The sequence below is a fragment of the Odocoileus virginianus genome, chromosome 19 (genome assembly GCF_023699985.2).
Source record: "Odocoileus virginianus isolate 20LAN1187 ecotype Illinois chromosome 19, Ovbor_1.2, whole genome shotgun sequence".
Lineage (NCBI taxonomy): Eukaryota > Metazoa > Chordata > Mammalia > Artiodactyla > Cervidae > Odocoileus > Odocoileus virginianus.
In genome coordinates, this window is record NC_069692.1 from 24,310,322 (window position 1) to 24,336,840 (window position 26,519).

At 39.1% G+C, this 26,519-nt stretch overlaps 2 protein-coding genes and 1 non-coding gene across 4 annotated transcripts in view; 1 reads left to right on the plus strand and 2 right to left on the minus strand.

Moving 5' to 3' along the window:
• Positions 1-6,544, minus strand: part of FIG4 (FIG4 phosphoinositide 5-phosphatase) — a 167,454-nt gene extending 160,910 nt beyond the window's left edge. Inside the window, exon 1 of the mRNA XM_070449973.1 lies at positions 6,252-6,544. Within this exon, the coding sequence (XP_070306074.1) occupies positions 6,252-6,317 (66 nt within the window). The 5' untranslated portion in view covers positions 6,318-6,544. The remainder of the gene's footprint in view (positions 1-6,251) is intronic.
• A 107-nt stretch (positions 6,545-6,651) lies between these two features.
• Positions 6,652-26,519, plus strand: part of AK9 (adenylate kinase 9) — a 111,745-nt gene continuing 91,877 nt past the window's right edge. For both annotated transcript variants that reach the window (XM_070449975.1, XM_070449976.1), the window contains exons 1-7: positions 6,652-6,804; positions 7,250-7,408; positions 13,457-13,584; positions 14,880-14,943; positions 16,511-16,563; positions 16,659-16,755; positions 24,199-24,311. In XM_070449975.1, the coding sequence (XP_070306076.1) occupies positions 13,468-13,584; positions 14,880-14,943; positions 16,511-16,563; positions 16,659-16,755; positions 24,199-24,311 (444 nt within the window). In that variant the 5' untranslated portion in view covers positions 6,652-6,804; positions 7,250-7,408; positions 13,457-13,467. The remainder of the gene's footprint in view (positions 6,805-7,249; positions 7,409-13,456; positions 13,585-14,879; positions 14,944-16,510; positions 16,564-16,658; positions 16,756-24,198; positions 24,312-26,519) is intronic.
• LOC139029738 (U6 spliceosomal RNA) lies at positions 18,731-18,835 on the minus strand. The gene has a single exon (XR_011481943.1). It is a non-coding gene; the product is annotated as a U6 spliceosomal RNA (small nuclear RNA).

Here is a 26,519-nt window from a genome sequence, read left to right on the forward strand (position 1 = left end):
GGAAAATAATTTGAAGATCAACAGACATATGTGTATGTGTAAATGTAACAGTTTTGTACACACCCAGCCTTGCACATCACTGTGACACCCAATAAAACCTAAACACTGAATTAGAAAAGAAAGACGTGACAAGACACAACTTTTGGGGTGTTGTTTCTGGCACATTTTGGTCTAATTGCCAACCCCAAATCACGATGTCCACTGAGGCTCTGTTTGCCGGAGAACCGAGTTGGGGGTTGGAAAATGCTGCCGCCTGGTGGCTATACTCCACAACAGCAACTTGAAAATTGTTAAGGAGACGGGAATGGCTACACAATCCAGTGTTTTGACCTGGAGAATTCCATGGCAGTGAAGCCTGGCAGGTTTGAGTCAAGGGGTCACAAAGAGTCGGACACAACTGAGCAACTAACACACGCACACACAGGAAACTGGGTTTCCCTGGTGTCTCAAACTGTGAAGGAATGGGCCTGCAAAGCGGGAGAGCCGGTTTCCATACCTGGGTCAGGAAGATCCCATGGAGAAGGGGAAGTGCTACCCACTCCAATATTCTAGCCTGGAGAATTCCATGGACAGAGGAGCCTGGAGGGCTACAGTCCATGGGGTTACAAAGATCGAACACAACTAAGCGACTAACGCTTTCACTTTATGAGGACTAACATTCACAAGGATGATGACTAATGATAGGAGTCCTCAAAAATTGTCTAGGCTAAGTATTCTAAAAAAAAAATTTTTTTTTTTTTAGAAACGGCTATATTTCATAAGACAATATCACATGGTAGATACTATTCACATGATTTTTTTTTAAAGCACATGAAATGATGCACAAAGTCACAAATTATTAGAGACGGGGAAAGTAAAACTACAAGGAGGAATCACTTTGCAGCAGTCAAAACTGCCATCATCAAAATGTCCACGATAAATGTTAGAGTGGGGGTGAAGAAAATTCCAGTGGCATATAAACGGTAACAGCCACAAGACAGAACAATAGGGAACGTCTTTAAAAGGTTGATACATGGCAAAAACCATCACAGTATTATAAAGTAATTATCCTCCCATTACAATAAACTAATTTTTTTTTAAAGGTGAAAACAAAGCTACCATAGATTTGAGAGTCCGATCCTAACAGGATTTTCAAACAGAACCAGAATTCTAAAAGAAACTGGCACCCAAATCTGCACTACAGCAGCACTTACAATAGTCAAAATAATAGTTATTAAAAACTAAATTAATTTAAAAAACAGTAAGTAATGAGACACAAGATTAGGGGTGTTTGTGCTGGCACGTTCCACACTAATTTACGCCCAGAAACACCGGACCTCTATGGCTCTGCTTTCTGTGGTAACTAGTTGGGCATGAAGAAATCCTGCCACACTGTGGCTGTTTTCCAAGATAGCAAGTTTAAAATCAATGCTTATGGGCATGCAATAGTCACAAGAATTGTAGAGCTGCAAATGATAACCTTCTGCCAATAAATGTCCCGAAGCAGGTAATCCAAAAAAATTCAACACCTGGTTGACTTTCAGGGAGCCAACTACAAGTCAATTTTATTATCACCATTTAGTTAAAGAAAAGAACACATGAAATGGCGCACAAATTCACCTCTTCTTAGAGACACGCAAATCAGAACTACAATGAGGGCTCACAATGCCAAAGCCTGAATGGCCATCATCAATAAGTCTTCAAAGAATCCATAGTGGAGAGGGCCTGGAGAAAAGGAAAACCTCCTAAGATGCAAGTAGAATGAAACTGGGTGCACTCCCTTCAGAGAACAGTATGCAGGTGCTTTTTAAGGAAAACTGCAGCTACCTATAAGATCCACAGTCCCATGCCTATGAGAAAATCCAGGGAAAACCAGAATTCAAAAAGCAACATGCATCCAAAGCTGTACTGCATCACCAGTTACAAGGTCAAGGACCTGGAAGCCAGCAAAGTTTCCATTGAGAGATGAATGAGTTAAGAAGAAGTGGTACATGTCCACAATGGAACGAGACTCAGCCATGAAACACAAGGAAACAATACCAATTGCAGGGACCCACATGGACCTAGTTCTAAGCATACTGAGAAGTTACTCAGAAAAAACAGATATCATATATCACTTAAAGGTAAAATGTAAAAATTAATACCAATTAACCAACTGACCAAAGACAGACTCACAACGCTCAAAAATAAAATTATCAACATAAGAGGAAAGATGTTGGGAAGGAATAAATGAGGAAATTGGTATTAACAAATAAAAACTATTACATATAAAATACATAATCAACAAGGACTTGAGTATACTAAGAGAAGTCTACTCAACATTCTGTAATAATCTCTATGAGAGAAGAATTTGAAGATCAAGCAATATACGTATATGTGCAAATGTAAATGATTCTATACACACAGAACACCGTACATCACTGTTACTCAAAGAAAAACTATACATCAAACTAGAAAAAAAAAGGAAACAAGATCCAAGCTTTGGGGTGTTGCTTCTGGCACAATCCAGTCCAATATACAACCCTAAACCATGACTTTCACTTAGGCTCTGTTTGCAAAAGGAGGCGGAGTTGGGCTTCGAAGAAATGCTGCCGCCTTGTGGCCGTTTGGCGCAAAAACAACTTGAAAACGGTTGCTTAGGGGACAATATTCAAAAGGACGGCTGGGCTGCAAGATGCCTGTCCTCAAATTTTTCAGTAAGTATTCTAAAAGAAATCTCTACAAAGGGCAAAGTGTCACCAAGACAATATGAAAAAGCAAGTACTACTGACACTAATTTTTTAAAAATCACATGAAATGATGTACAAAGTCACAAATTATTAGAGACATGCAAATCAAAATTACAATGAGGGATCATCTTCTGGTGTTCAGAATGGCCATCATCAAAATGTCTACAAACAATAAACGCTAGAATAGGGGTGGAGAAAAGGGGATCCTCTTACATGGCTAAGTAAGTAAGTAAGTAAGTAAGTGTTAGTCACTCAGTTGTGCCTGACTCTCTGTGACCCTATGGACTGTAGCCTGCCAGGCTCCTCTGTCCATGGGATTCTCCAGGAGTAAGTGAATGATAATGGTACAATACAGAACTATGAAACTGTAAAAACAGAGCTACCATATATTTCATCAGTCCCACTCCTAACAGGATATTCATAGCAACCAGAATTCTTAAAAAAAAACGAACAACAAAAAAAAATCTTGCACCCAAATGTACCCTACAGTACTACTTCCAATAGCCAAGACCTTGAAGCAACAGAAATGTCCAAGGACAGATGAATATATTAAGAAAGAGTGGTACATGCCCACAATGGCGTATTACTCAGTCATGAAAAAGAATGAGCCAATTCCTATCGCAGCAACATGCATGAAAGTAGTTGTCATCATAACGAGTGATGTAAGTCAGAAAAAAAAGACAAATATCACATATTGGTGGAATCTGAACATTGACGCCCATGAACCAACTGACAAAAGAGAAACAGAGTCTCCAAATTAGAATACAAAATTATGGTCACCAGAAGGGAAAGGTGAGGGAAGGTATCAATTGGGAGATTGGGATTAACAAATCCACAATAATACATATAAAACAGGTAATCAACAAGGACCCACTGTATAGCAAGGGAGTTCTACTCAACACCCTGTTGCAACCTATTTGAGTAAAGAATCTATATGTTGAACTAAAAAAGATTCTGTACACCTACAATAAACACAACATATTAAATCAACTTCATTGCAATAAAACATAAAAATTAAAATGAATTTTAAAAAAGAAGTAGTGAGATCCACTGTACCTGAGTGTGATGAGAAAAACACTATTTTGAGTTGTTCCTAGGCATTTTTCAGTATTCTTCCCTGCTCATACCAACAGTGTGGACGTTTAGACAAACGAGTGAGCTGAGGAGTCCTACCATAAATTCCTGGTTTGCTTTTCCCAGAACACCTTTTAGAATAGCCACTTAGAGGTCAGCCCTCAATAAGTTAGTGACCTCCACTCCAACCACCTTAAACATACTAGTGTGTCTGCTACCCTGCTTTCTATCTCCCGTCTGCATGTGACCTGAGACGGAGGACAGCCCTTCCCCTGGTTCATATTGCTTCCCTGGCCTACACCTCTGACACATGTAAGTAATAGACAACAGTCTAAATGTAGTAACATTCTAAGTCAATATTGTTAAAGGATAAACAAAGCTGTGGAATATGTATACAATGGATGAGTACTCAATGAGAAGAAGAAACTAACTACTAATACAACATGGACAAACATCAAAGACATGATGCCAAGCAAAAGACACTAGACTCAAGACAGTATGTACTGTACAGTTCTATTCATACAAAATCCTTTAACGGGCATATCTAATCTAACACTTAAAAAACAGAATATTAATTGCCAGGAAGGGAAAGGGGCAGGTGATGGATATGGACACAAGGGAATTTTCTGTGACAACACATGGGTGTGGTTATACATGTATGCTTCTGTCCAAATTCTGTAGCTTAGATTTGCACATTCAATTCATGTAAATTTTAGAGAAAAAGAACCACATAAAATAATATGTGGTGGGTGGGAAGTGGAACAAGTTATAGGTAATAGAGGATGACAGAATGTTGGTAATTTTGGAACTGGGTGATGGCTAGATGGGAGTTTATTATTCTGTTTATTATTCTGTCTACTTTGTATTTTCTTGAAATTTCCATAATAAAGTTGAAAACAAAAAACCAAAGACATTATCCACAAGCCCTATATTTATCTGATTCACCTGAAATATAATTACTCTAATTGCTGTAAAAATTTCTAGTCATTTACTCTCAATTTATATATGCAATTTGTTGCCATCCAGTTATACACTATCTACGCCTGGCACCAGTTACCAGCCCACACCATTCAATGTCCTAACCTTTCTTTGCCTCATTTTTTCATTCACCAAATAATAATAGTAATAGCAACAATATTTGCATCAGAAGTTTTATGAGGATTAAATAATGAACTATGTAGAGTGTTTTGACCAGTGCCTGGACTACATAACTCTTTCAAGAGTATTAGCTATTATTCTCATTAATACAACCTACCACCATTTTTAAAAATTTCTTGGATCTATTTAGTTGCCAGTAACTAAATGGCAACTTAAGGAATGCAGAGTTTCCTCTCCTCAGAATGGGAGCCACTGAAGTTTCTGAGCAGAAAAGCCCTATAATATGAATTTTGCTTTAGAAAGAACATTCACATATCAGCCAGTTCTCAGGCATGCTCGGTTTAATCGGCTGAAATTGATGTGTTTTAAACGTGGTATGTATGTTTCTAACTAGGGACATTGATCAGCATTTGTACAGAAACCAGCAGCTTTTGTTTCAAAATGATACTTCTCTATGGCTCTCCTCAGGGGACAATTGAAGGTATCTGCAAACACAGTATATTAGGTAAGTTCATCTTCTGGTCTGGATCTAATCAGAAGAAGCTGTCACCAAAATTAACTAAGGGTCAACATTGTTTCTACATTAATGATGGCCTCAGGTAGACATGGCCTCTATTATAACCAAGAAAGTGTTAGGATAAGTACCTTCTGATACTCTCCTAATAGAGACAACCTACGTTCGACTGATGTTGCCTAAAGTTTAGGGAACTAGTAACCTAAAAATGAGTCTGCTTATTCTACGAGTAACTATTTTCATGGCGATTTGATGAAATAAATAAAATCAAGGGAAAGGCAAAACAATGTTACCCAAACAAATCAACTGTCTTTATTTTTTTTTTCTGGAAGAATAAATCAAAGTCCAACATGTGGAGGTGGCTACCGAGTCAACAACAGTAACGGCCTCTACCTGGCCCTTCTTTTCAAATCAAAAGAAATACGTCAGCAAGTACAGCGCACGAAATTAACAGCAATCTCAGCAATGCTATGCCATGATCAAAAATACTCTCCATACCGCTACCTGCACTGCAACCAGTAACTGCAGAACTCTTAAGCCTTTCTCCAAGTTGAAAAGAATTCAGTAACTCGTATAAAGCTCCATTAACAGTTTCTGAGATACCACAAACACCTGTTGCCCGCGTGCTCCGACCGTGGCTTTTTAAGTGGAAATGTTTGCATGCAAAAGCAGCAGTGCCCTGGGTGCGATTACAAGGCGAAGACCGCCCCTACCCCCAGCCCCAGCCCCGGACACACACCCCTCTGGGGGGATGAGGGAACTGAGAAAACGGGGGACAAGGGGGGAGAATGCTGTCTCTGCCCCACACCTACTCGGCCGCATCCTCCCGCCGGCGCCCCACGGCGCGGGGTACTCACAGCTCTAGTCTCGTACAGGACCAGCTTCTGAACCGAGCTGATGATGGGGGCAGCAGCCGCGGGCATGGCTCGAGCTGATATGGGGGCCCCCACGGCAGGGCACCAGGCCGCGGCCCAAACTGCGGCAGCCTCTGGGCTGCCCCTGAACGATTCGAAGAGAAGACGCTTTAGAAGTTGGACGCCAGGTTCAGCCGGGAAGAAACACTGCCTGGACGCTAAATTTATAAGGGATTAGCTAACACGGTTCAGGTGTTTCCGGATCCCTACGCCCCACCTCCAGGCAAGCCCCGCCCAAGACGCCCGGGGGCGGGGCTGGAGGATTTACCAAGGAGAGGCGGGGTAGCTTTCCGGAACCTGCGTGCTGCCGGGGGAGGAAGCCAAGAGCGCCATATTTGGTGCTGGCAGGAGGAAACGTGGGCGGGAAAGAGCGTTCCCGGTTTAATTGAATTTCTCGCTTCTGTGGTCCTTTTCTTTGAAAAAGTGGATAATTTGGGACTGGATTGCTTCTTTTGAAGCGGTTCTCCGAGTTGCCGACAGATTCATTCCCAAGTTGGTCTGTTTTCCCTGCCTACTTCCACTTCATTGAGTGTCTGTTTTTCCTTCCCATCTTTTTGTTGTCTATTTTTACCCTTAGGAGACTCAACAGAATTCGTACTATCCAGAGGGTGTGTGGTTCAGATAATGTAATCACCCAAAGTTGGTTTCCAACTTTGCCACATATTTGTTTGTGCATAAGTTTAACCATTCCTAAATTCTAAAAGTGAATTGCGGAGTGTAACGTAGTGCGATGTAGCAATGGCTTTGGAGTTCTGCGTTAAAATAAGATTTCTTTCTTTTGATGTATGTGAACAAAGACAATGCATGTACCCTCCTTGATCATCACCTTCGATATTTGTGAAAAGGAGTTTATTATAATTATGAATACAAAATTGGGTACAAAAGTGAATATTTAATAAAAAGAGAAAATAAGTCAGTAAATCATAGACCCCCATCCATAGGTCCCGCCCCCCCAAGAGGCTTTGCGCTCTTCTCGGCCTTGGGTTCCCTCGGCAACCGCTCAACAGATCCCTAGGCAACCGCTCAACAGACAGTCCGGGGAGGCGGCTGCGGCCAACCGGTGGGGTCTGCCGGGGTCTGCCGGGGTCTGCTGAGGCCAGGTAAGTAGGGGTCAGAATTCACCACTCAGATGCATGTTGGTGTCGCATGAATGGAATCCCACCTCCTGCGGGGACGCCAAACCAGTGCCTTTTCTTGCAAAACTAAACTTTGGGATTCCATAAATCCCGCTTTTTACCCACTTCCCTTTTCAGGGGATAATGTCTTAATTCCGCAAATATTTACTGAGCACCTACTGTGAGGTGTTAGATGCACTGGAATGGCAGCTAACCTAGCCTAGGTAGAAGTGCTAGGTTTCCCAGCAGATGGGCCCCCTGTTAATCGCAGAACTCACTGCTAGAGGATTTTCCAACTGCTAAATGTGTTCCCTTCAGTTGCTCAGTCGTGTCCGACTCTTTGCAACCCCGTGGACTGCAACACGCCAGACTTACCTGTCCATCACCAACTCCCAGAGCTTGCTCAAACTCATGTCCATCGAGTCGGTGATGCCATCCAACCATCTCGTCCTCTCTCATCCCCTTCTCCTGTCTTCAGTCTTTCCCAGCATCAGGGTCTTTTCCAATGAGTCAGTTCTTTGCATCAGGTGGGCAATGTATTGGAGCTTCTGTTTCAGCATCAGTCCTTCCAATGAATATTCAGGACTGATTTCCTTTGGGATTGACAGGTATGATCTCCTTGCAGTCCAAGGGACTCAACAGTCTTCTCCAACCACCACAGTTCAAAAGCATCCATTCTTCAGCACTCAGCTTGCTTTATGGTCTAACTCACATCCATACATGACTACTGGAAAAACCCCTGTCTAGCTCTAACTAGACAGACCTTTGTTGGCCAAGTAATGTCTCTGCTTTTAATATGCTGTCTAGGTTTATAATAGCTTTTCTTCCAAGGAACAAGTGTCTTTTAATTTCATGGCTGCAGTCACCATCCACAGTGATTTTGGAGCCTAAAAAATAAAGTCTGTCACTGTTTCCATTGTTTCCCCATCTATTTGCCATGAAGTGATGGGACTGGATGCCATGTTCTTAATTTTCTGAATGTAATTTGGATCTTTTTGCAGTCCAAGGGTCTTCTCCAACACCACAGTTCAAAAGCATCAATTCTTCTGTGCTCAGCTTTCTTCACCATCCAACTCTCACATCCATACATTACTACTGGAAATGGTCCAATATTATGTCCTATCTGTCTGGTTTTTGCAGAAACTCAAGACTACAGAATTAAACAGGACTGTGCATCTTTTAAGGGCTTCTCTGGAGGCTCAGTGGTAAAGAATTCGCTTGCCAATGCAGGAGACACAACTTCGATCCCTGGGTTGGGAAGATCCCCTGAAGAAGGAAATGGCAACCCGCTCCAGTATTCTTGCCTGGGAAATCCCATGAACAGGGGAACCTGGAGGGCTACAGTCCATGGGGTCACAAAAGAGTCAGACACGAGTAAGCGACTACAACAACATGCTGCTGCTAAGTCACTTCAGTCATATCTGACTCTTCGTGACCCCATGGACTACAGCCTACCAGGCTCCTCTGTCCATGGGGTTTTCCAGGCAAGAGTACTGGAGTGGGTTGCCATTGCCTTCTCTGATACAGCAACATGATGCATCTTTTAAACAGTTTGGGGGTAGCACTCTTCCATTTCATTCAGGATGATTTACTATTGTTTATCTTGGCCAGAAGCTAAGGAGTGGGTATGCAGTTTCAGGAGTTTCCACTTGCCCTTTTCTACACAGTGGCCCTAACTCTACAGTTAGGGAACCCCAGTGAAGGTTTTACCAGCTGCAGTCCCTGTTATGCACTCAAGAACCATGAAAATAACCACTGAGTGATCCTGCAAACACCTTGGATGCACTGTAAGATAGATTTGAGCCACGGCCCCATTTATCACTGGTTCTCCATTTGCCCTCATTCTCACAGGAGGCTATGATGGCATTTTGGATCTGCTGGTGTTGATGTCAGCTCAGATCCTATGTCCTATAGCTTGTGAAAGAGGAGAATATTCCAGAGTGTCTGTTTCTCTGGTTAATTGTTGTAGATTCTGTTAGAGAAAGTCTGGGGAATACCTATCATCAGTACTTGTTATAGAGTTTGCAGGCTCCATCCTCAAGAGCTCCTTGCCTTCCCTTCGGTAAATTGTCTCTGGAATCATGAACAAGGAATCATGATTTCCACCTCGGCTACTGACATCAGCCTTTGGTTCATTTGCCTTGTGTCATTTTAGAAATGTAATCAACATTTCAATTGACTGTGTATCTGTCTCACCCCTAGAAAGTCTGTGTTTATCAACACTGCCGCAGATCTCTGAGAGTCCTGCTTGTTCCCATTTGGGGCTTGCTGCCAGTATAGTAATTATACCTACTTTGTTTCTGACAGCCTATTGCTACCACCTGGCCTCTGCTCTTTCAGACCCTGTCAGCCCCTTTGACACATGAGAAACCAGTATCATAGCAGCCTCTCCTTTACCTTAAATCCTGGCCCCCAAAAAGGACAGCCACCTCTGAGCTTCTTAATGATGACAGTGTCCCCTTACCAGCTCATTCTTTAACGTCATAATGAGAAGAGTATACTCTGGCCATCCCAAAGAGTAGAGTTGGCTCATGGTTCTCTGGCCTAACATAAAAAATCGATTTAGCATGTCACTTCCATGAGTATTTAACACCTTTCTCTATGCCCTGCTAAGGCAGTCTGGCACTTTCACCTCGTTCACTATAGTCTATTGGTTTTTTCCAAGCATCAAGTCACCTTACCAGCAGTGAAAATTAGGACTTTCTTTGGGTGTCCTAGCTAGGATGTTAACTATGAGTAGTGTGAGAGAGCCCACATATCAATCAGCTCCTATCCAGTCTACATTCCCCGCACCTGACACCCTCAAGATCTTTCCCAGGCATTTTCTCCTGGTTCCTGTTGGTACATCACAGTCAGGCCCTGGAGCTCTTTAGTTGCATAACTTTCTTCCTGTCCAGCGCCTCCTGTTTGGCTGGGCTGACACTTAACCCCAGCTACTGCTCTAGAAGTTATGAGAGAAAATAAAGGTAGACCTTGTAAAGGTCAAGCATTGTTTTCTGAGGCATCTGCCTCAAGTGAGACAAGGAGAAGCCTCTCTTTTCCAGATATGCGAAAACTACTTCTGTTAAGGCAGAGCGTTTGGGGTTCAAGACGCAAGGTACTTAGGCATCCATCGAGATATCTCCATCCCAGGCTTTAGGGCCCTGACTTTACTGTATATCATGGAGACTCCCTAATAAATGCATGATCCCTTAAAAAGGTTTAGATGCATTTCCGCCTCTACAACTACATTTTATACTAATTTTCATGGCATTTTTTTTTTCTAATCTTGAAATTTCAGGCCTTTAGTTCATGAAGTTTTCATCTCAGTTTTTTAATATACTAGTAATATTTCTTACTACATCTTGTTTCATATTGTCATCTTAAAATAATATTGGTATTTTAAGCCTATTCGAATATTCTTAACTTGCACAGAAAATGTAACCATATCACATTTACCTGGAAGTATATAGTCCCCTCTGGCTTCCGCGGTGGCTCAATGGTAAAGAATTTACCTGCAGTGCAGGAGATGCAGGAGATATAGGTTCAGTCCCTGGGTTGGGAAGATCTCCTGGAGAGGGAAATGACAACCCACTCCAGTGTTCTTGACTGGATAATTCCATGGACAGAGGAACCTGGCGGGATACAGTCCACGGGGTCACAAAGAGTCGAACACAACTAAAGTGAACGGAGCGCATACACACACACACACATATTCCCCTCTAATCCATTTTTCATGGTTCCATGAGCAATTTCCCAGACCACTAGGACAAAGTTTTGGTCCATCTTTCATGGAAAGTCTGCTTATTAAAATATTTTCATAAGGTTTTATAACTTTTCCATAAAGGGCTTGTATATCTTTCATTCTGTTTAATCCTAATTAAATTATTGGTTTATGTTTTTGCTGTTAAGTCATATTTATCTTTGGTTACATTTTCTAGCTATTTTTGATTTATAGAAATACAACTGAATTTCATATAATGATTTTGAATTCAGCAAACTGGGCTATCTTATTAATTCTTAAAATTTATCTGTGGTATATTTGAGTGTTCTATGTAAACAACTATATCATCTGGAAATAATTATAGCTTTGTCTTAAAAAAGAATATTTTAAGTATTTAATCATTAGATATAATGGTTGTCTTTTTGTCTTACACTGTGCCAATAAAAGAACTTCTATTCTTAGTAGGTAAGAGGTTTATCTTTTAGTGATCATTAAAGGGTGCTGAATTATTTCATACTTCTATTAAAGTGAAAGCGAAGTCACTTAGTCGTGTCCGACTCGTTGCGACCCCATGGACTGTAGCCTATGACGTTCTTCCATCCATGGGATTTTCCAGGCAAGCGTACTGGAGAGGGTTGCCATTTCCTTCTCCAGGGGATCTTCCCAGCCCAGGGGTTGAACCTCCAGCATTGCCAGCAGGTGATTTTACCAACTGAGCTACCAGGGAAGCTCTACTTCTATTAAGATGATCATATAGTTTTTCTCCTTAAATTTATTTTAATATGAAAATTAATTTTCCCACATTAAACTGTCCTTGAATTCCTGGGGAAACCCAACTTAGTGTAATGATCTTATCTTCTTCATATATTGCTAAATTCAACTTGTTAACTACTTTGATTAGGATTTTTAAGAATCTTGTTCATGAATGAAATTGGCATATAATTTTGCTTTTTTGCACTATTCTCTGGTTTAGGTATGGAGGTTATATGAGACCCATAAACTGATGTAAGAAGTCTCCACTTTATCATTTTTCTGAAAGACTGTCTATATAATTTTAAGACTTGGAGCATTTCAATAAAACCATCTGGTTTTCTTGTGGGAAGACTTATAGTTACTGATTCCGTTTCTTTAATGGTTATAGAACCACTCAAGTTTTTCTCTTTTTCTTAAGAAACTGTTTTTTCTAGTAATTTGTCAGTTTTGCTTAAGTTTTAAAATTTATTTGGGATAACTTTATGATAGCATCTTATCTATCTGCAGCATTATTTTCTCTGTTTTGCTTCCTTCTATGTCTAATCTTGTTAGATCAACAATAAATCAGTAAGCATTATGGAAGACTTAACCAATGAAATTCACAAACTTGATGTCAACATTTAAAGAATACTACATCAAACAAATATAAATTGTTTCTTCTTCTCAAAGATTTAGGGAATTTTTTTGAAAATTATCATGTGCTAGGCCATAAGACAAGACTCGACAAATTTCAAAGAATTATTATAACATGGAGAACATTCTCTGACTACAATGAAAGAAATAAAAAACAAAAACAGGAAAATCTTAGCTTTGAGATGCAAGAAAACACACCTCTAAAAAATTAATGTCTAATATTGTCTGTGCTTTCTATCTTCTGTTCTTGATCAATCTTGATAGGGTTTTCTATTTCTAAATCTTTTCAAAATACCACTATTTAGCTTTGTTGACCTTCTTTGTATAATGTTTATTTTCTAATTTATTAATTAAAAATTTTTTTTCTATGTTTACTATTTTTCTTTTTCTAGCTTCTTAAATTGTAAGCTTATTTATCTTGTTATATATTAGTTTCATTGTTTTTCAGTTCTGCATGTTTTCTCATTTCCATTAGGATTTCTTTTAGAGCCACTAGTAGGCCCTACATACACACCCATAGACAAATTTTTTTGTGTATATACATATAGCATTTAATTTTATTTTTTTAAGTGTCTGCTATTGAGCTTTTTTTGGGTGATTGTGTGTACACTAATTTGACCTTTAATAGATACACACATCAAAACATTCATGTGTATATGTACATGTGTGTATTTTTTCCTTAATTTAGTCTTTCAAAGAGACTTCATTTTAGCTGTCTTTTATGTAGCATATATTGGCTTTTGCTTTCTGTCTCAAACTATGAACCAAGTATTGTTTTAATAAGTCAGTTAACTTATTTGCCATTACTGGCAAAACCCATCTCTCAGTGGAGTGGAATGGCTTCTGAGCTTAGTAAATTCACAGAATATTCTAGTTCTCCCCAACCTGCCTGTCTATTTCTCCTAAAATAGGCACTTTAACAATCTTACTCTTTCTTACTATAGTGTTTTGTATTATGACTTCTCAAGAGAAGACAGAAAAGCATCCTTTTTTGGACATATTTAATGAAGATGAAGCTGACATAAACTTTATGTTGTCTAAACCTGTTTGCTTTGTTGTATTTGGGAAACCAGTAAGTTATCTCTTCTAACTTATTATTTAATATAATTTAAAATTTTTAAAGTCATAATCTAATATTACCATATAAGAATGAAAACCACATAATGTGCTAATTTTTTGAGTGTTTTTTAGACTTTCATTGTATGACTTGAACTCTGATATAGTATTAGTTGTAAATTACAACTTTCTCTCCTCTTGTGCACTATTACTGAAAAGGAGCCTATGTTGTATTTATCTTTGCTTTTATATTATGAAAAAATTAACCCATCAAAGCACTGCTCCATGACAATTATTAATAGTATGTGATCCAAAGTTATTTCACACTCAATTTTCACATAAAACTTCTGTGAAATTTGTTGTGAGGCTCTCTGGATATGTGAAGGCAGAACACTAAAGAGACAAATGGAAGATTCTCCCATCCCTGTCTAAAGCTCCTGAGAGGGAATGTGCTTCATCTTCCCCCACAGTCTGTTAGTGGACCTATGTATCAGTTTTCCACAAAACAGGAAGAAACCAAGAATGGCTGTTGTAAGATAGCTTTCCTTCCTAGGCGGTTCTAGTAAGGACCTCTAGATGAGAACTGTTTTCAGCCACTGAGCTAGTTGGTGGCTGCCATTAAAGGGCCTGAGGCGGTTAATATAAAAGCCTCTCTGGAATAGCAGAGTCTTAGGACTGAACCCAATTCTTGACTTGCTTTTCTACAGACCCTGGGACAGAGTCAAGAAATGTTTCCAATAACTTTTATTATGTTTCTAAAAACATAATGGAGTTTTAAAAGTCAACAATGGAAGCAATCAGATGTAAACGTTACTTCATTAAAGTGAGCTTTTATCTTTAAACGATGATATTTTTCAAAGATATCTATTACGAAGCAAGTTTTTGCTCTTGAAAGTTACTATATGGAAGTCTTTACATTTAGTCATTCACAATCGTAAACTTTAGGAAGGAAATAAAATGATGAATCTCAATATTATCACAGTGATTTGTATTCAGAATTATAAAATTTAACAATTGAAGAGTGCAATAGCTAGAATACCATTACAGTACACCTTCCTGGTTTCAGGACTATTTTCTTAATTAAAAAAAAACAAATCACTTCACAAAATGTGACAAGTGGGACAGTGAACACAGAAAAATGAAGCTATAAATATTTCATACCTGGGGTCTATTCTTTATTTATTGTATGGAAAAAATTTTACTTGATAATATTTATGTAATTGCAGTACCTATTAATATAATCTTTAAAAATTGTGTTTTGTTGGCAAATAGCTATTCTCTTAGGTTTTACATAATGTCTTTCTTTTTAAGGGGGTTGGGAAGACAACATTAGCCCAACAGATAACACAGGCATGGAAATGTATTCGTGTAGAAGGTAAATTTTACCTTTCCCCCCAATATTTTATTATGAAAATTTACAAATATGCATTAAAATGTAAAGCATTATACAATGAACACCCATACGCCCATCTACTTACTATCTAGAGTCTATGATTATTTGCTGTATTTGCTTTATCAGACATCACTACCAACCCCATTTAATATTATCTTTAAAATAGCATCAAACATGTTTTGCCCTTCTGTTAGTCTTAATTTTGGTCATAGAATTTAAGATGTTTATGAAACATCTTTGACTTCATTCTACTGCCTCCAGTTCTCTGATTGCATAATTTAGAACGAATGGGGATACGTGTGTTGTGGGTATCTCCCTATGAAAGATGAGAAGAGAGGGAACTCTCACAGCTTCTCATGGGAAGATTTCCCAGGACTAAATTATCTTCAATGATTAATTTTATTTTTTGTCATTTGTAATTCGCTTTTCATTCTTTGCAATATATAAGACAGGGATTTGTATCTTTGTACATACATATTCATTTAATCAATAAAACCATTTATGCCTTAAAAGAAAAATAAGCAAAAAAATGAATCTAAAATTCATAAAAGTAGAAATAAAAATGGACAAATACATGAAAAAGAGTTTAACTTTGTTATTATTCAAAGAAATGCTAATGTAAATAATCTGATCCATATTTGCTGAATAGATTGGCAGTGAATCTTTACAGTTTCTACTATCATTGTTAGCAAGAATGTTATCAAATGAGCATTTCACATGCTGTTAGTGCAATGATGATCTGGTACAACTTGGGAGGGAGAACAGTTTGTTAACATGTAACACACACACACACAAAACTTTTAAAATGTCCCCTTTTTCATTATCAAAATAAAATCCACTTGTAGGAAATCTTAAAAAGCACCAAACTTATCATAGATTAACAGCAGATAGGGACATCATAGGTTCCTGGGTCCTCCACTAGGTTATGCCCCTGTCATTTCTGTCCTAGAATATCTTTCATGATGGGATTAAATGTCTCCTCTTGAAAAGGAACCAAGTTATTAGAATTTCACCCTCAGGACCCCTTTTTCCTAGATTAATTTCAGAGTTTTATCTATTTTTAACATTTCTTGATGTATAATTTCCTTTTATACAATCTGTGCAAAATTAATGGGCTGTAGATATAACTATGCATGGTTATAAAAGTATCTGAACTAGTAATGTTAGTACTAGTGTATACTTTGTATAATTCTTTCTAATTTCCAAATCATTGTCATTTGGAACCTCATTTCATATACAACCTCATTTCATCCGTATTCCCTGGTATACTACACAGAGCACAAGCATGCAAGACGCAAAGGTGTTTGGGAAGTTAGCTTCCCCAGGATCTTTTAGCTGGGTGAATGTCAGAGAGAAGTTGTTTATGGAACACATTCTGCTACCTTGTACTTTAGATAGGCTTAAATGATATAATGAGTGTAAATGTGCTTTGTAAACTCTAAAGTGATACAAATCTCAATCTGTGTTACTAGTTAAAAACATACAAATATGTTTCTTACTTGAAAATTCTCAGAACAATTTATGCTAATATTCTGAATTCATATTTTAGCTTTACCAATTTTGGAAGAACAGATTGCCAGTGACACTATAACAGGAGCTATGGTAAATCTAAGTTTCAAAACTGTTATGATTTCTTTAAAAGCTGTGTATCGCATGTACATTATACTGTCATATACAATATCTATGCTTGTTCTTAGTTGCAGTCACTGCTGGTCAGTGGCCAAAGCATTCCAGATGAACTTGTCACAAAGTTAATGTTGGAGAAGCTGAACTCCTCAGAAGTCTCTCACTTTGGTATGTTTCTCTTTTTTTTCTTTTTATTATTATTATTTTATTTATTTATTTATTTATTTATTTATTAGTTGGAGGCTAATTACTTTACAATATTGTAGTGGGTTTTGTCATACATTGACATGAATCAGCCATGAATCTACACGTATTCCCCATCCTGATCCCCCCTCCCACCTCCCTCTCCGCCTGATCCCTCTGGTTCTTCCCAGTGCACCAGGTCCGAGCACCTGTCTCATGCATCCAACCTGGGCTGGTGATCTGTTTCACCCTAGATAATATACATGTTTCGATGCTGTTCTCTCGAAACATCCCACCCTCACCTTCTCCCACAGAGTCCAAAAGTCTGTTCTATACATCTGTGTCTCTTTTTCTGTTTTGCATATAGGGTTATCGTTACCATCTTTCTAAATTCCATATATATGTGTTACTATACTGTAATGGTCTTTATCTTTCTGGCTTACTTCACTCTTATAATGGGCTCCAGTTTCATCCATCTCATTAGAACTGATTCAAATGAATTCTTTTTAATGGCTGAGTAATATTCCATGGTGTATATGTACCACAGCTTCCTTATCCATTCATCTGCTGATGGGCATCTAGGTTGCTTCCATGTCCTGGCTATGATAAACAGTGCTGCGATGAACATTGCGGTGCACGTGTCTCTTTCAGATCTGGTTTCCTTGGTGTGTATACCCAGGAGTGGGATTGCTGGGTCATATGGCAGTTCTATTTCCAGTTTTTTAAGAAATCTCCACACTGTTTTCCATAGCGGAAAACAGTACTAGTTTGCATTCCCACCAACAGTGTAAGAGGGTTCCCTTTTCTCCACACCCTCTCCAGCATTTATTGCTTGTAGACTTTTGGATAGCAGCTATCCTGACTGGCGTGTAATGGTACCTCATTGTGGTTTTGATTTGCATTTCTCTGATAATGAGTGATGTTGAGCATCTTTTCATGTGTTTTTTAGCCATCTGTATGTCTTCTTTGGAAAAATGTCTGTTTAGTTCTTTGGCCCATTTTTTGATTGGGTCATTTATTTTTCTGGAGTTGAGCTGGAGGAGTTGCTTGTATATTTTTGAGATTAATCCTTTGTCTGTTGCTTCGTTTGCTATTATTTTCTCCCAATCTGAGGGCTGTCTTTTCACCTTGCTTATAGTTTCCTTTGTTGTGCAAAAGCTTTTAAGTTTCATTAGGTCCCATTTGTTTATTTTTGCTTTTGTTTCTGAAATTCTGGGATGTGGGTCATAGAGGATCCTGCTGTGATTTATGTCGGAGAGTGTTTTGCCTATGTTCTCCTCTAGGAGTTTGATAGTTTCTGGTCTTACATTTAGATCTTTAATCCATTTTGAGTTTATTTTTGTGTATGGTGTTAGAAAGTGTTCTAGTTTCATTCTTTTACAGGTGGTTGACCAGTTTTCCCAACACCACTTGTTAAAGAGGTTGTCTTTTTTCCATTGTATATCCTTGCCTCCTTTGTTGAAGATAAGGTGACCATAGGTTCATGGATTTATCTCTGGGCTTTCTATTCTGTTCCATTGATCTATATTTCTGTCTTTGTGCCAATACCATACTGTATGATGACTGTGGCTTTGTAGTATAGTCTGAAGTCAGGCAGGTTGATTCCTCCAGTTCCATTCTTCTTTCTCAAGATTACTTTGGCTATTTGAGGTTTTTTGTATTTCCATACAAATTGTGAAATTATTTGTTCTAGTTCTGTGAAAAATACTGTTGGTAGCTTGATAGGGATTGCATTGAATCTATAGATTGCTTTGGTAGTATAGCCATTTTGACAATATTGATTCTTCCAATCCATAAACATGGTATATTTCTCCATCTGTTTGTGTCCTCTTTGATTTCTTTCATCAGTGATTTATAGTTTTCTATGTATAAGTCTTTTGTTTCTTTAGGTAGATATATTCCTAAGTATTTTATTCTTTTTGTTGCAATGGTGAATGGTATTGTTTCCTTAATTTCTCTTAAAAATAGGGAATGCTTCACGAATTTGCATGTCATCCTTGCACAGGGGCCATGCTAATCTTCTCTGTATCGTTCCAATTAGTATATGTGCTGCTGAAGCAAGCACGGTATGTTTCTTTTTATACATCAGTGGCTCTCAGAGAAACCTTAAGACTCATGGTTTATCTGAGGCACAAATAATTCCTGGAGTTGCACCTTTTATTTTTTCCCCTGGCGCAGGAATCCCAGAGGCTGAATTCAATTGAGTGACTCTGATAGTTTTATTTGCTTGTTTACTTGTTTTTGTTCTTCAGAATCTACATTTGTTTTCAAAATTTAAGTTTATGTGATTCAACCTTCTTTTAGCAACGTGTTACTCAGCAAAAGCATCAATAATCTGCTGTGGTCCTTCATGCAGCGCTGACAGCCTGTGCTAACTGCTTTCCTATTTGCCCTGAGTTTTATTATTAAGTCCTGTCAATGGTTAGGTTCTCTGCATTAATCCACAATCATAAGACCAGAATGGGAACTAGAATGACACCAACTTATCCTCTGGCTCCAGATACTTGCAGGCTTCAGCCTCTATCCAGTCTACCCTCTGGCTCTGGACCTGAGAAATCTCTCTGCGCTCAAACAGATGCTGAACTGGGACTTTGGACCTAATTTCCCAAGACAGCCTACTTAAGTTCAGAATGACTAAAAGGAAAAGGGCAAACTCTATGGCATTTGCCAAAGAAGGAAGAATAAAGATATGTTTGGGAGAAAATCATCCACCTGAAAGAGATTTACTGAATGAGAGAAAAAAATATAGAGATCTGCTTTATAGTCTCAGTACATTAACAGAGGGCGCTGTGACTATTAAGAATACAGGGGCACAAATAAAGTGCAGTACAATGAAAATCAATAGTGGAAATAGCAACAGCAGACTTCTCACTGAAGACTATATATGTGTGTGTGTACTATATATGTGTGTGTGTATACATACATAGTTAGTTGCAGTTGATGCTGATCAGTGGCCAAAGATGTAGATTATTATATATATATATATATAGTCTATATCTATATGTAGAAAGATCTATATATACAGAATGAACTATTTAATACATAAATATATTAATATATCCACATATCATCTCTTTTATTTCATATAAATACACTTCATCCATTTAACTATCTGCTACTGCTAAGTCACTTCAGTCGTGTCTGACTCTGTGCAACCCCATCCCTGGGATTCTCCAAGCAAGAACACTGGAGTGGGTTGCCATTTCCTTCTCCAATGCATAAAAGTGAAAAGTGAAAGTGAAGTCGCTCAGTCATGTCTGACTCTTTGCGACCCCATGGACTGCAGCCTACCAGGTTCCTCCGTCCATGGGATTTTCCAGGCAAGAGTACTGGAGTGGGGTGCCATTGCCTTCTCCGATTTAACTATCTAGTGATCAGTAATAAAGAGAATGTGTTTAGTTGCTCAGTCGTGTCTGACTCTTTGTGACTCCGTGGACTGTAGCCCGCCAGGCTTCTCTGTCTGTGGGGGTTCTCCAGGCAAGAATACTGGAGTGGGTTGACATTCCCTCCTCCAACAAAGAGAATGAACTTAGGAAAAACACTCAGAATGAGGAAAGTAAAATGAATAAATAGGTAAAAGAAAGACAATCACAGAATTCCAGTTTAGGTCATTAAATTACCTCAAAAAGTATAATGATTGAAACTGAAGAATATATATAAAGGTATATAGGCAAATATCTTTTTGTTTATTCTTTACTTCACCTTACCTCTTAATAAAATTTAGGGTGACTTACTCGGTCACAAAAAGATGGCATAAATTGTTAAGTACTGGCAAAAAGAGAAAGAAAAAAAAGAAATATTAGAAAAATAAATCTACTCAGCTTGCCATTCACAATGTTCATAAACTTTTTAACTTATTATGGAAAATGTCAAATGAAAGTAGAGAGACTGGTATAAAACCCCCCATGTGTCTCTCACCCAGATTCAACAATAACAGCTCTTGTCCCGTCTTTATTCACACTTCTGACTATACCCCTCCCCCAACCAACTTTACTTTGAAGCTAATCCATATCATATCATCTGTAAATGTTTCAGTTTGTATCTCAAAAAGATAAGGATTCCTTTAAAACTTATCATATTACCATTATCATACCTAAAAGTTAATAATAATTCATCTACTCACCCGTCTGTGGTCAAATTTCACCCAGTACCTCATATATTTTTTTTTTCTAGTTGGCTTTAATTTGCTTGTTTGTTTGTTTGTTTGAAGCAGGATCCAACCAACCAGGTTTCACATATTGCTATTGCTTTTTGTGTCACAGTTTCCTTTTATCTTTAAAATGCCTGTGCCTCTGTCTAGCATCTTGTGTTTTTTATGCTGAAGAAACTGGTTATTTGTCTTTGAGTTTCCTAAGCTTCTGAATTTTGCCAGTTATACCCCCTGGTATCATTTAATGTATGCCTCTTTCCCCTAGACTTCTGGGACCCTGGTACTGGTCCTGGGAGCTGGCAGAGGAAAAGTCAGTTGTATAATAATTCTTGAGCCTGAGGGCCACACTGTCAGCATGCAAGTGCATGGCCTCAGTCTAGGCATGCCCAACTGGGCTCATTTAGGGCTACAGTGAAGGCAGGATGTCAAGTCCCTTCTACCCAGCCTCCCTTCACCCATCCTACAGCAGCCCCAGAGAAATTTCTTTGGAACATAGCACTTTGCTAAACTGCTAAACACAGTTTGAAACTCTCTGCTAAGCAAGGATTCTTCTTGATGTTTGGTCTTATCCAGCAGCCTGGTAGATGGTAGAAGCGATATTGAAAGTGAAGGGCTTTCAAAATAGAGATTTTAACTTGGGTCAGGGCCTGGGTGAGGCTGGGTGATTGATGATTCCAAAATCCCTAAAGATGGATATGTGCTGCCAGGAACCCTGCACAGTAAAGTATTGTCAGATCCAATCAATGTTTTTCTGTACCAGAGCCCTTTTATACCTGGAACTTCTATCACTATTTAAAAAAACTTTACATTATCTATAGTTATAAACCTTTTATTCACAACCTGTCGTGCTGTGTTGGCCTTGAGCCAAAATCAGATGCCATGAGCTGCATCCTCACCTGAGACAAAAAGGAAGAGTCAATTCCTGGGTACCCTAAGAAGCCCCTCCCTGCTTTCTCTTTCTATATTCCAGAAAAAATCATTTTCCCAAGTGACTGATGGACAGCCCTGGTCTGGGCAGCCCCTGCCCCGGTGTGTCATGTTGTAGATGGTACTCTAAGTCATTGGTCACCAGTGCGTCCATTCATGTCAGGCTGGCATGAGGTGAGGTAACTATCAGGGCTGGCTGGACGCTAAGCCACCTGATGTCCATGGATCTCTCAACACTTCAGTCTAAGAGCAGTGGCGTGCCATCTTCAGTTTTGTGGGAATACCTTCTTCCCACTGTGCCAGAAAGTGGTGGCAAAGTGATGCTACAGGCCAGTTGGCTTCCCCTGGGCAGTGGTGTGGACAGTCTGAGTTGTTCCTTGGTGGGGGTGATGCAGGCTGGGCATTAACCTGCCTAGTGCCTATCTTGCCTATGATGGTATATGCAGAGCTTCCCAGCAAGGAGGGGGTGGGGTCTACCATTCTTCCATCTTTAGCACGGGGTGCAAGGGCTTAGTAATGGTGTCAAGGAAAGGTGGGATGGGATGATGGAATCCTCATCTATGCTTCCATCTTTACAACACATCTCTGGGATTAGAGAGGTTAACAGTGGGCTCAGTCGCTCTAAGAAGTATCCCCTTGAGATCTTCCCAGAATTGGATCTAGAGAACTAAGTTATTCCTCTAAATCTTCAATGGTGAGACAAGCAACATAACTATCTCTGCCACAATTCTTCCATAAATATATTTCTGGAGTCTGGATATGATGATACTGGCCACCTCTCAGTGGGTAAAGCCCCCAAATCCATTGCTCAGAACACTGAGACAGAACACTAAGAGCCAGACCCCATGGAAACAACCTGCTATTTCTGCTGGTCCCACCTTCCTGCTGGTTCCACCAGGAAAGAGACCAAGTAGGAAGTTCATTCGAATATACATGTATACGCAAGGTTTGGCATGCCTGCAGACAGTCAGGCTTGGAATGCCTGAGAAGCTCTCTGAGCAGTGGCATTGGTTGTGGTAGCGGGCAGGGTGCTAGAGAGCAAACAGAGTGCCAAGCATCTTTCTGTCATGCACTGCAGATTCACAGAGGTGAGCAGTGCTGAGCAGGGGGATGGGAGGGAGGTCTTGTGTAATCCCTTGTTGCTTAGAGTTGGCGGGGGGGTGGGGTGATGATCTCTGGGGACTGACTGGTCTCTGGATTTATCTGATCAGGATGGGTCAGCTGGGCCACGGTTGAATTCAGTCTAGGGCTAACTCATGCAGTCACCTTCACCACAGCACCCAGCCCTGCAGGGTGTCAGTCCAAGGGGTTAATGCCAGCCTTCATGTCCCAGAGGAGGCACTGGTCAGTCTTGACAACCTCACTACACTAACTTTTTATAAAATGTGTACCAAAAATCAAAGGTTAATAACCATAATTTGTCAGTTCCTCCAAGGAAAAAATATTCTCTAAAACAGCAGGAAAACTTGTCGAAGGCCTTTAATTTCCAGTGACAGAGTCAAGACTTTATTCTGTTCTATTAATAGAAAGGATTTCTGTATGGATCAGGAAACTTAAACAGGGGCTCTGTATCAACTTAGAGGAGTGGGATGGGGAGGGAGGTGGGAGGGAGTATATGTATACCTATGGGTGATTCATATTGAGGTTTGACGGAAGCAACAAAATTCTGTAAAGCAATTATCCTTCAATTAAAAATACATAAATTTTAAAACAGAGTAAGGTTTCTCAAACAAGAGAGTGACATATTAAATAAATATATTAAGGAAACTAATATGATAATGGTATCAAGGGTGAATTTCAATGGGCAGATATAGGTTTTGGGGTAGGGATGCAAGCCAATAAGCATACTAAGCCAAAATCGTATTAATAATGTTGTTTCTTAAACTGTATGAGGGTTACATGGATTTTTTTTAATTCTCTGTAACTTACATAAACACTGTATATGTATATTCTATTATGAAATATTAATTCAAGAAAGAAAAATAATATACCATGCAACCCCTACAATTTACCTTTACCACTCACCATATGAGTTTTCCTAAGATGAGTTAAAGAATTAATAGCATGGAATTTCCTTCTCTAGGCACCTCTTGTGCCTAAAACAAATTGATTTGGAATTTTTAAAGATGTCTCCTTTAGCCCAATAGTTTTATTGCCAGAGAAACATTATTCATAGTTATACTTCATGTGGCAATAACCTTAACTATTAATTTTAAATGTCAACAGATATTTTAAGATCAGCATTAGTATTCATCAATAAAGAAATTATGTTTTTATAAAGTAATAATAAATCCACTCACTCAGATATTGATAATATTATAAAACTTTTAAAATTATGTTTCACTTTACAGGCTATATTATCACTGAAATACCATCACTTTCACAGGATGCCATGACTACTCTGCAGCAAATAGAATTAATTAGAAATTTAAAATTGAAACCTGATATTATAATCAATATTAAGGTAAGAATATGTCTTTTTTTTTCATTTATTTTTATTAGTTGGAGGCTAATTACTTTACAACATTGCAGTGGTTTTTGTCATACATGGAAATGAATTAGCCATGGATTTACATGTATTCCCCATCCCGGTCCCCCCTCCCACCTCCCTCTCCACCCGATCCCTCTGGGTCTTCCCGTGCACCAGGCCCGAGCACTTGTCTCATGCATCCAGAATATGTCTTTATAGTATAGAGTATATAAACATTCTTTTTGATAGTAGTTAAATTCAAAGAATGTTATTAATTTTTTAAGAAGCTAAGAAAAAATAGCTTATGCATCAATTTTAGGGACTGAATTGTATTTTCTCATACCTCCGTTCTTTTGCTCCTGTAGCTCTGTCCACAGGAAATACCTTCTTGGCCTTTCACCAGGCTTAATCATAGTCATTCTTTGAAAGTCAATTCAGGCATCATCTCTACAGAACATTACCTGATGACCACCCCCTTCACATTAACACAAACGTTAACTGACTCATTCCTGTGCTCTCTCTCTCTCTCCTTACACCCCACCCTTTACTTACCACAGAAAAGTTAAATATTGTCTGACAACCGTTCATGTTGCTCTTTTCTATCATATTATTAATACTGCATTCTATTATAATTGTCCATTTTCTTCTAGACAAATGCCTTGCTTGGAGGCAGGAACCATGTCTTACTCCTGTAAACATCAACTAGTACAATAAATGGTACCTAATTACTCTGCCAGTTAAATAAAATGAAAGGATGAACAAATGATTCAGATGTATGAATGTTAATAATATTGCTAGGTTGGTCCCAGTTCTTTCCTTTAGCAACTATAGAACTTGGTAAATCACATTTAGGAGCCTCAATTTCCTCTTCACAAAGATGATACAAAGATAGCTGCCTCATAGGGTTGTGGTAAGAATACAGTGAGGGTGAGGATCACTAGTTTATAAAATGAATGATAACTGTTTATAATAATACCCTGCCTGGTCCCCCCACTCAGAATAAATAAATCAGATGGTTCTCAGCTCAGGTGCGGGAACTCAGTGGTGTGTTTGGGCCAGCCGTGAGAGACAGGTGGCATCCAGTGCTGGGTGTGGTGTCATCTGCAACCCCAGCCACAGATTATGGTTAGGGGCCAATCAACACCCCTTTGTGACTTTCAGAATGTCACCCAGGTGTATAATGGAGAGAAGAAAAATAATCTCAAAGATTTAACTGAAACCAAATATAAAGTCTAGGCCATGGAAAATAGAGAGTGTATAGGAAATTAAGACTTAGTGGAATAAGAACACACAGATATACAGGCAATAAGGCCCCAAATGCTCACTAAATTTGGGTCATGAATTTGGTTCTAAGTTTGGCGGGCCAAAGTAGAAGGGGAAATGTGACCAGTTATATAAAATTCACATTGTCCTTGAAAAGATGAGGAATTCCTCAGGAAAAACTAAATGAGAGATATATCTTAACATGGGTTCAATATAAGCGTTGTACTGTGTGTAGAGAATGGAGCCCTTAACCCCACTGATACAAGTGTGATGGTAGGTGTCCATGGCAGTTTCTATAGGTAGCTGGAGTGTAATCAGAGGACCTCGTGTGAAACAGAACTTCAGTACAGCACACACTTCTCTGATGGTCTGACTTTATTTGGGAATGGAGTCTGGGATTTCTAGACCAGAAGTTCTAAGCCTGGGGTCCAAGAACACTTAAGCACCCATGAACCATCTGAAATTATATGCAAATTTTATGTGTATGGGCATTTTCCTGAAGCAAAAGCTTATGGCGTTCATCATATTCTAAAGAGGTCTGTACTTAAAAAAAGAAAAAAAGCATTAAAGGCCAGTGATCTACTACAGCAGTGGTCCTCAGGGTTTGTTCCTAGAGCCAACTGCATTAGCAGCACTCAAGAAGCTTGTCAGAAATGCAGATTCTCAGGGAGCAACCCAGAACTACAGAAACTGGGGAGTGGCATCCAGCTGTCCGTGTTGAAAAAGCTCTCCAGGTGACACTGATGCTGCTGAAGTTTGAGGGCTGCTCTGAGGCACAGCCTCACCCTAAGATTGATAAATCACTTCCTGTATGTGAAAAGGACCATCTGGTCAAAGCTATAGTTTTCCAGTAGTCATGCATGGATGTGAGAGTTGGACTCTAGAGAAAGCTGAGCACCGAAGAATTGATGGTTTTGAACTGTGGTGTTGGAGAAGACT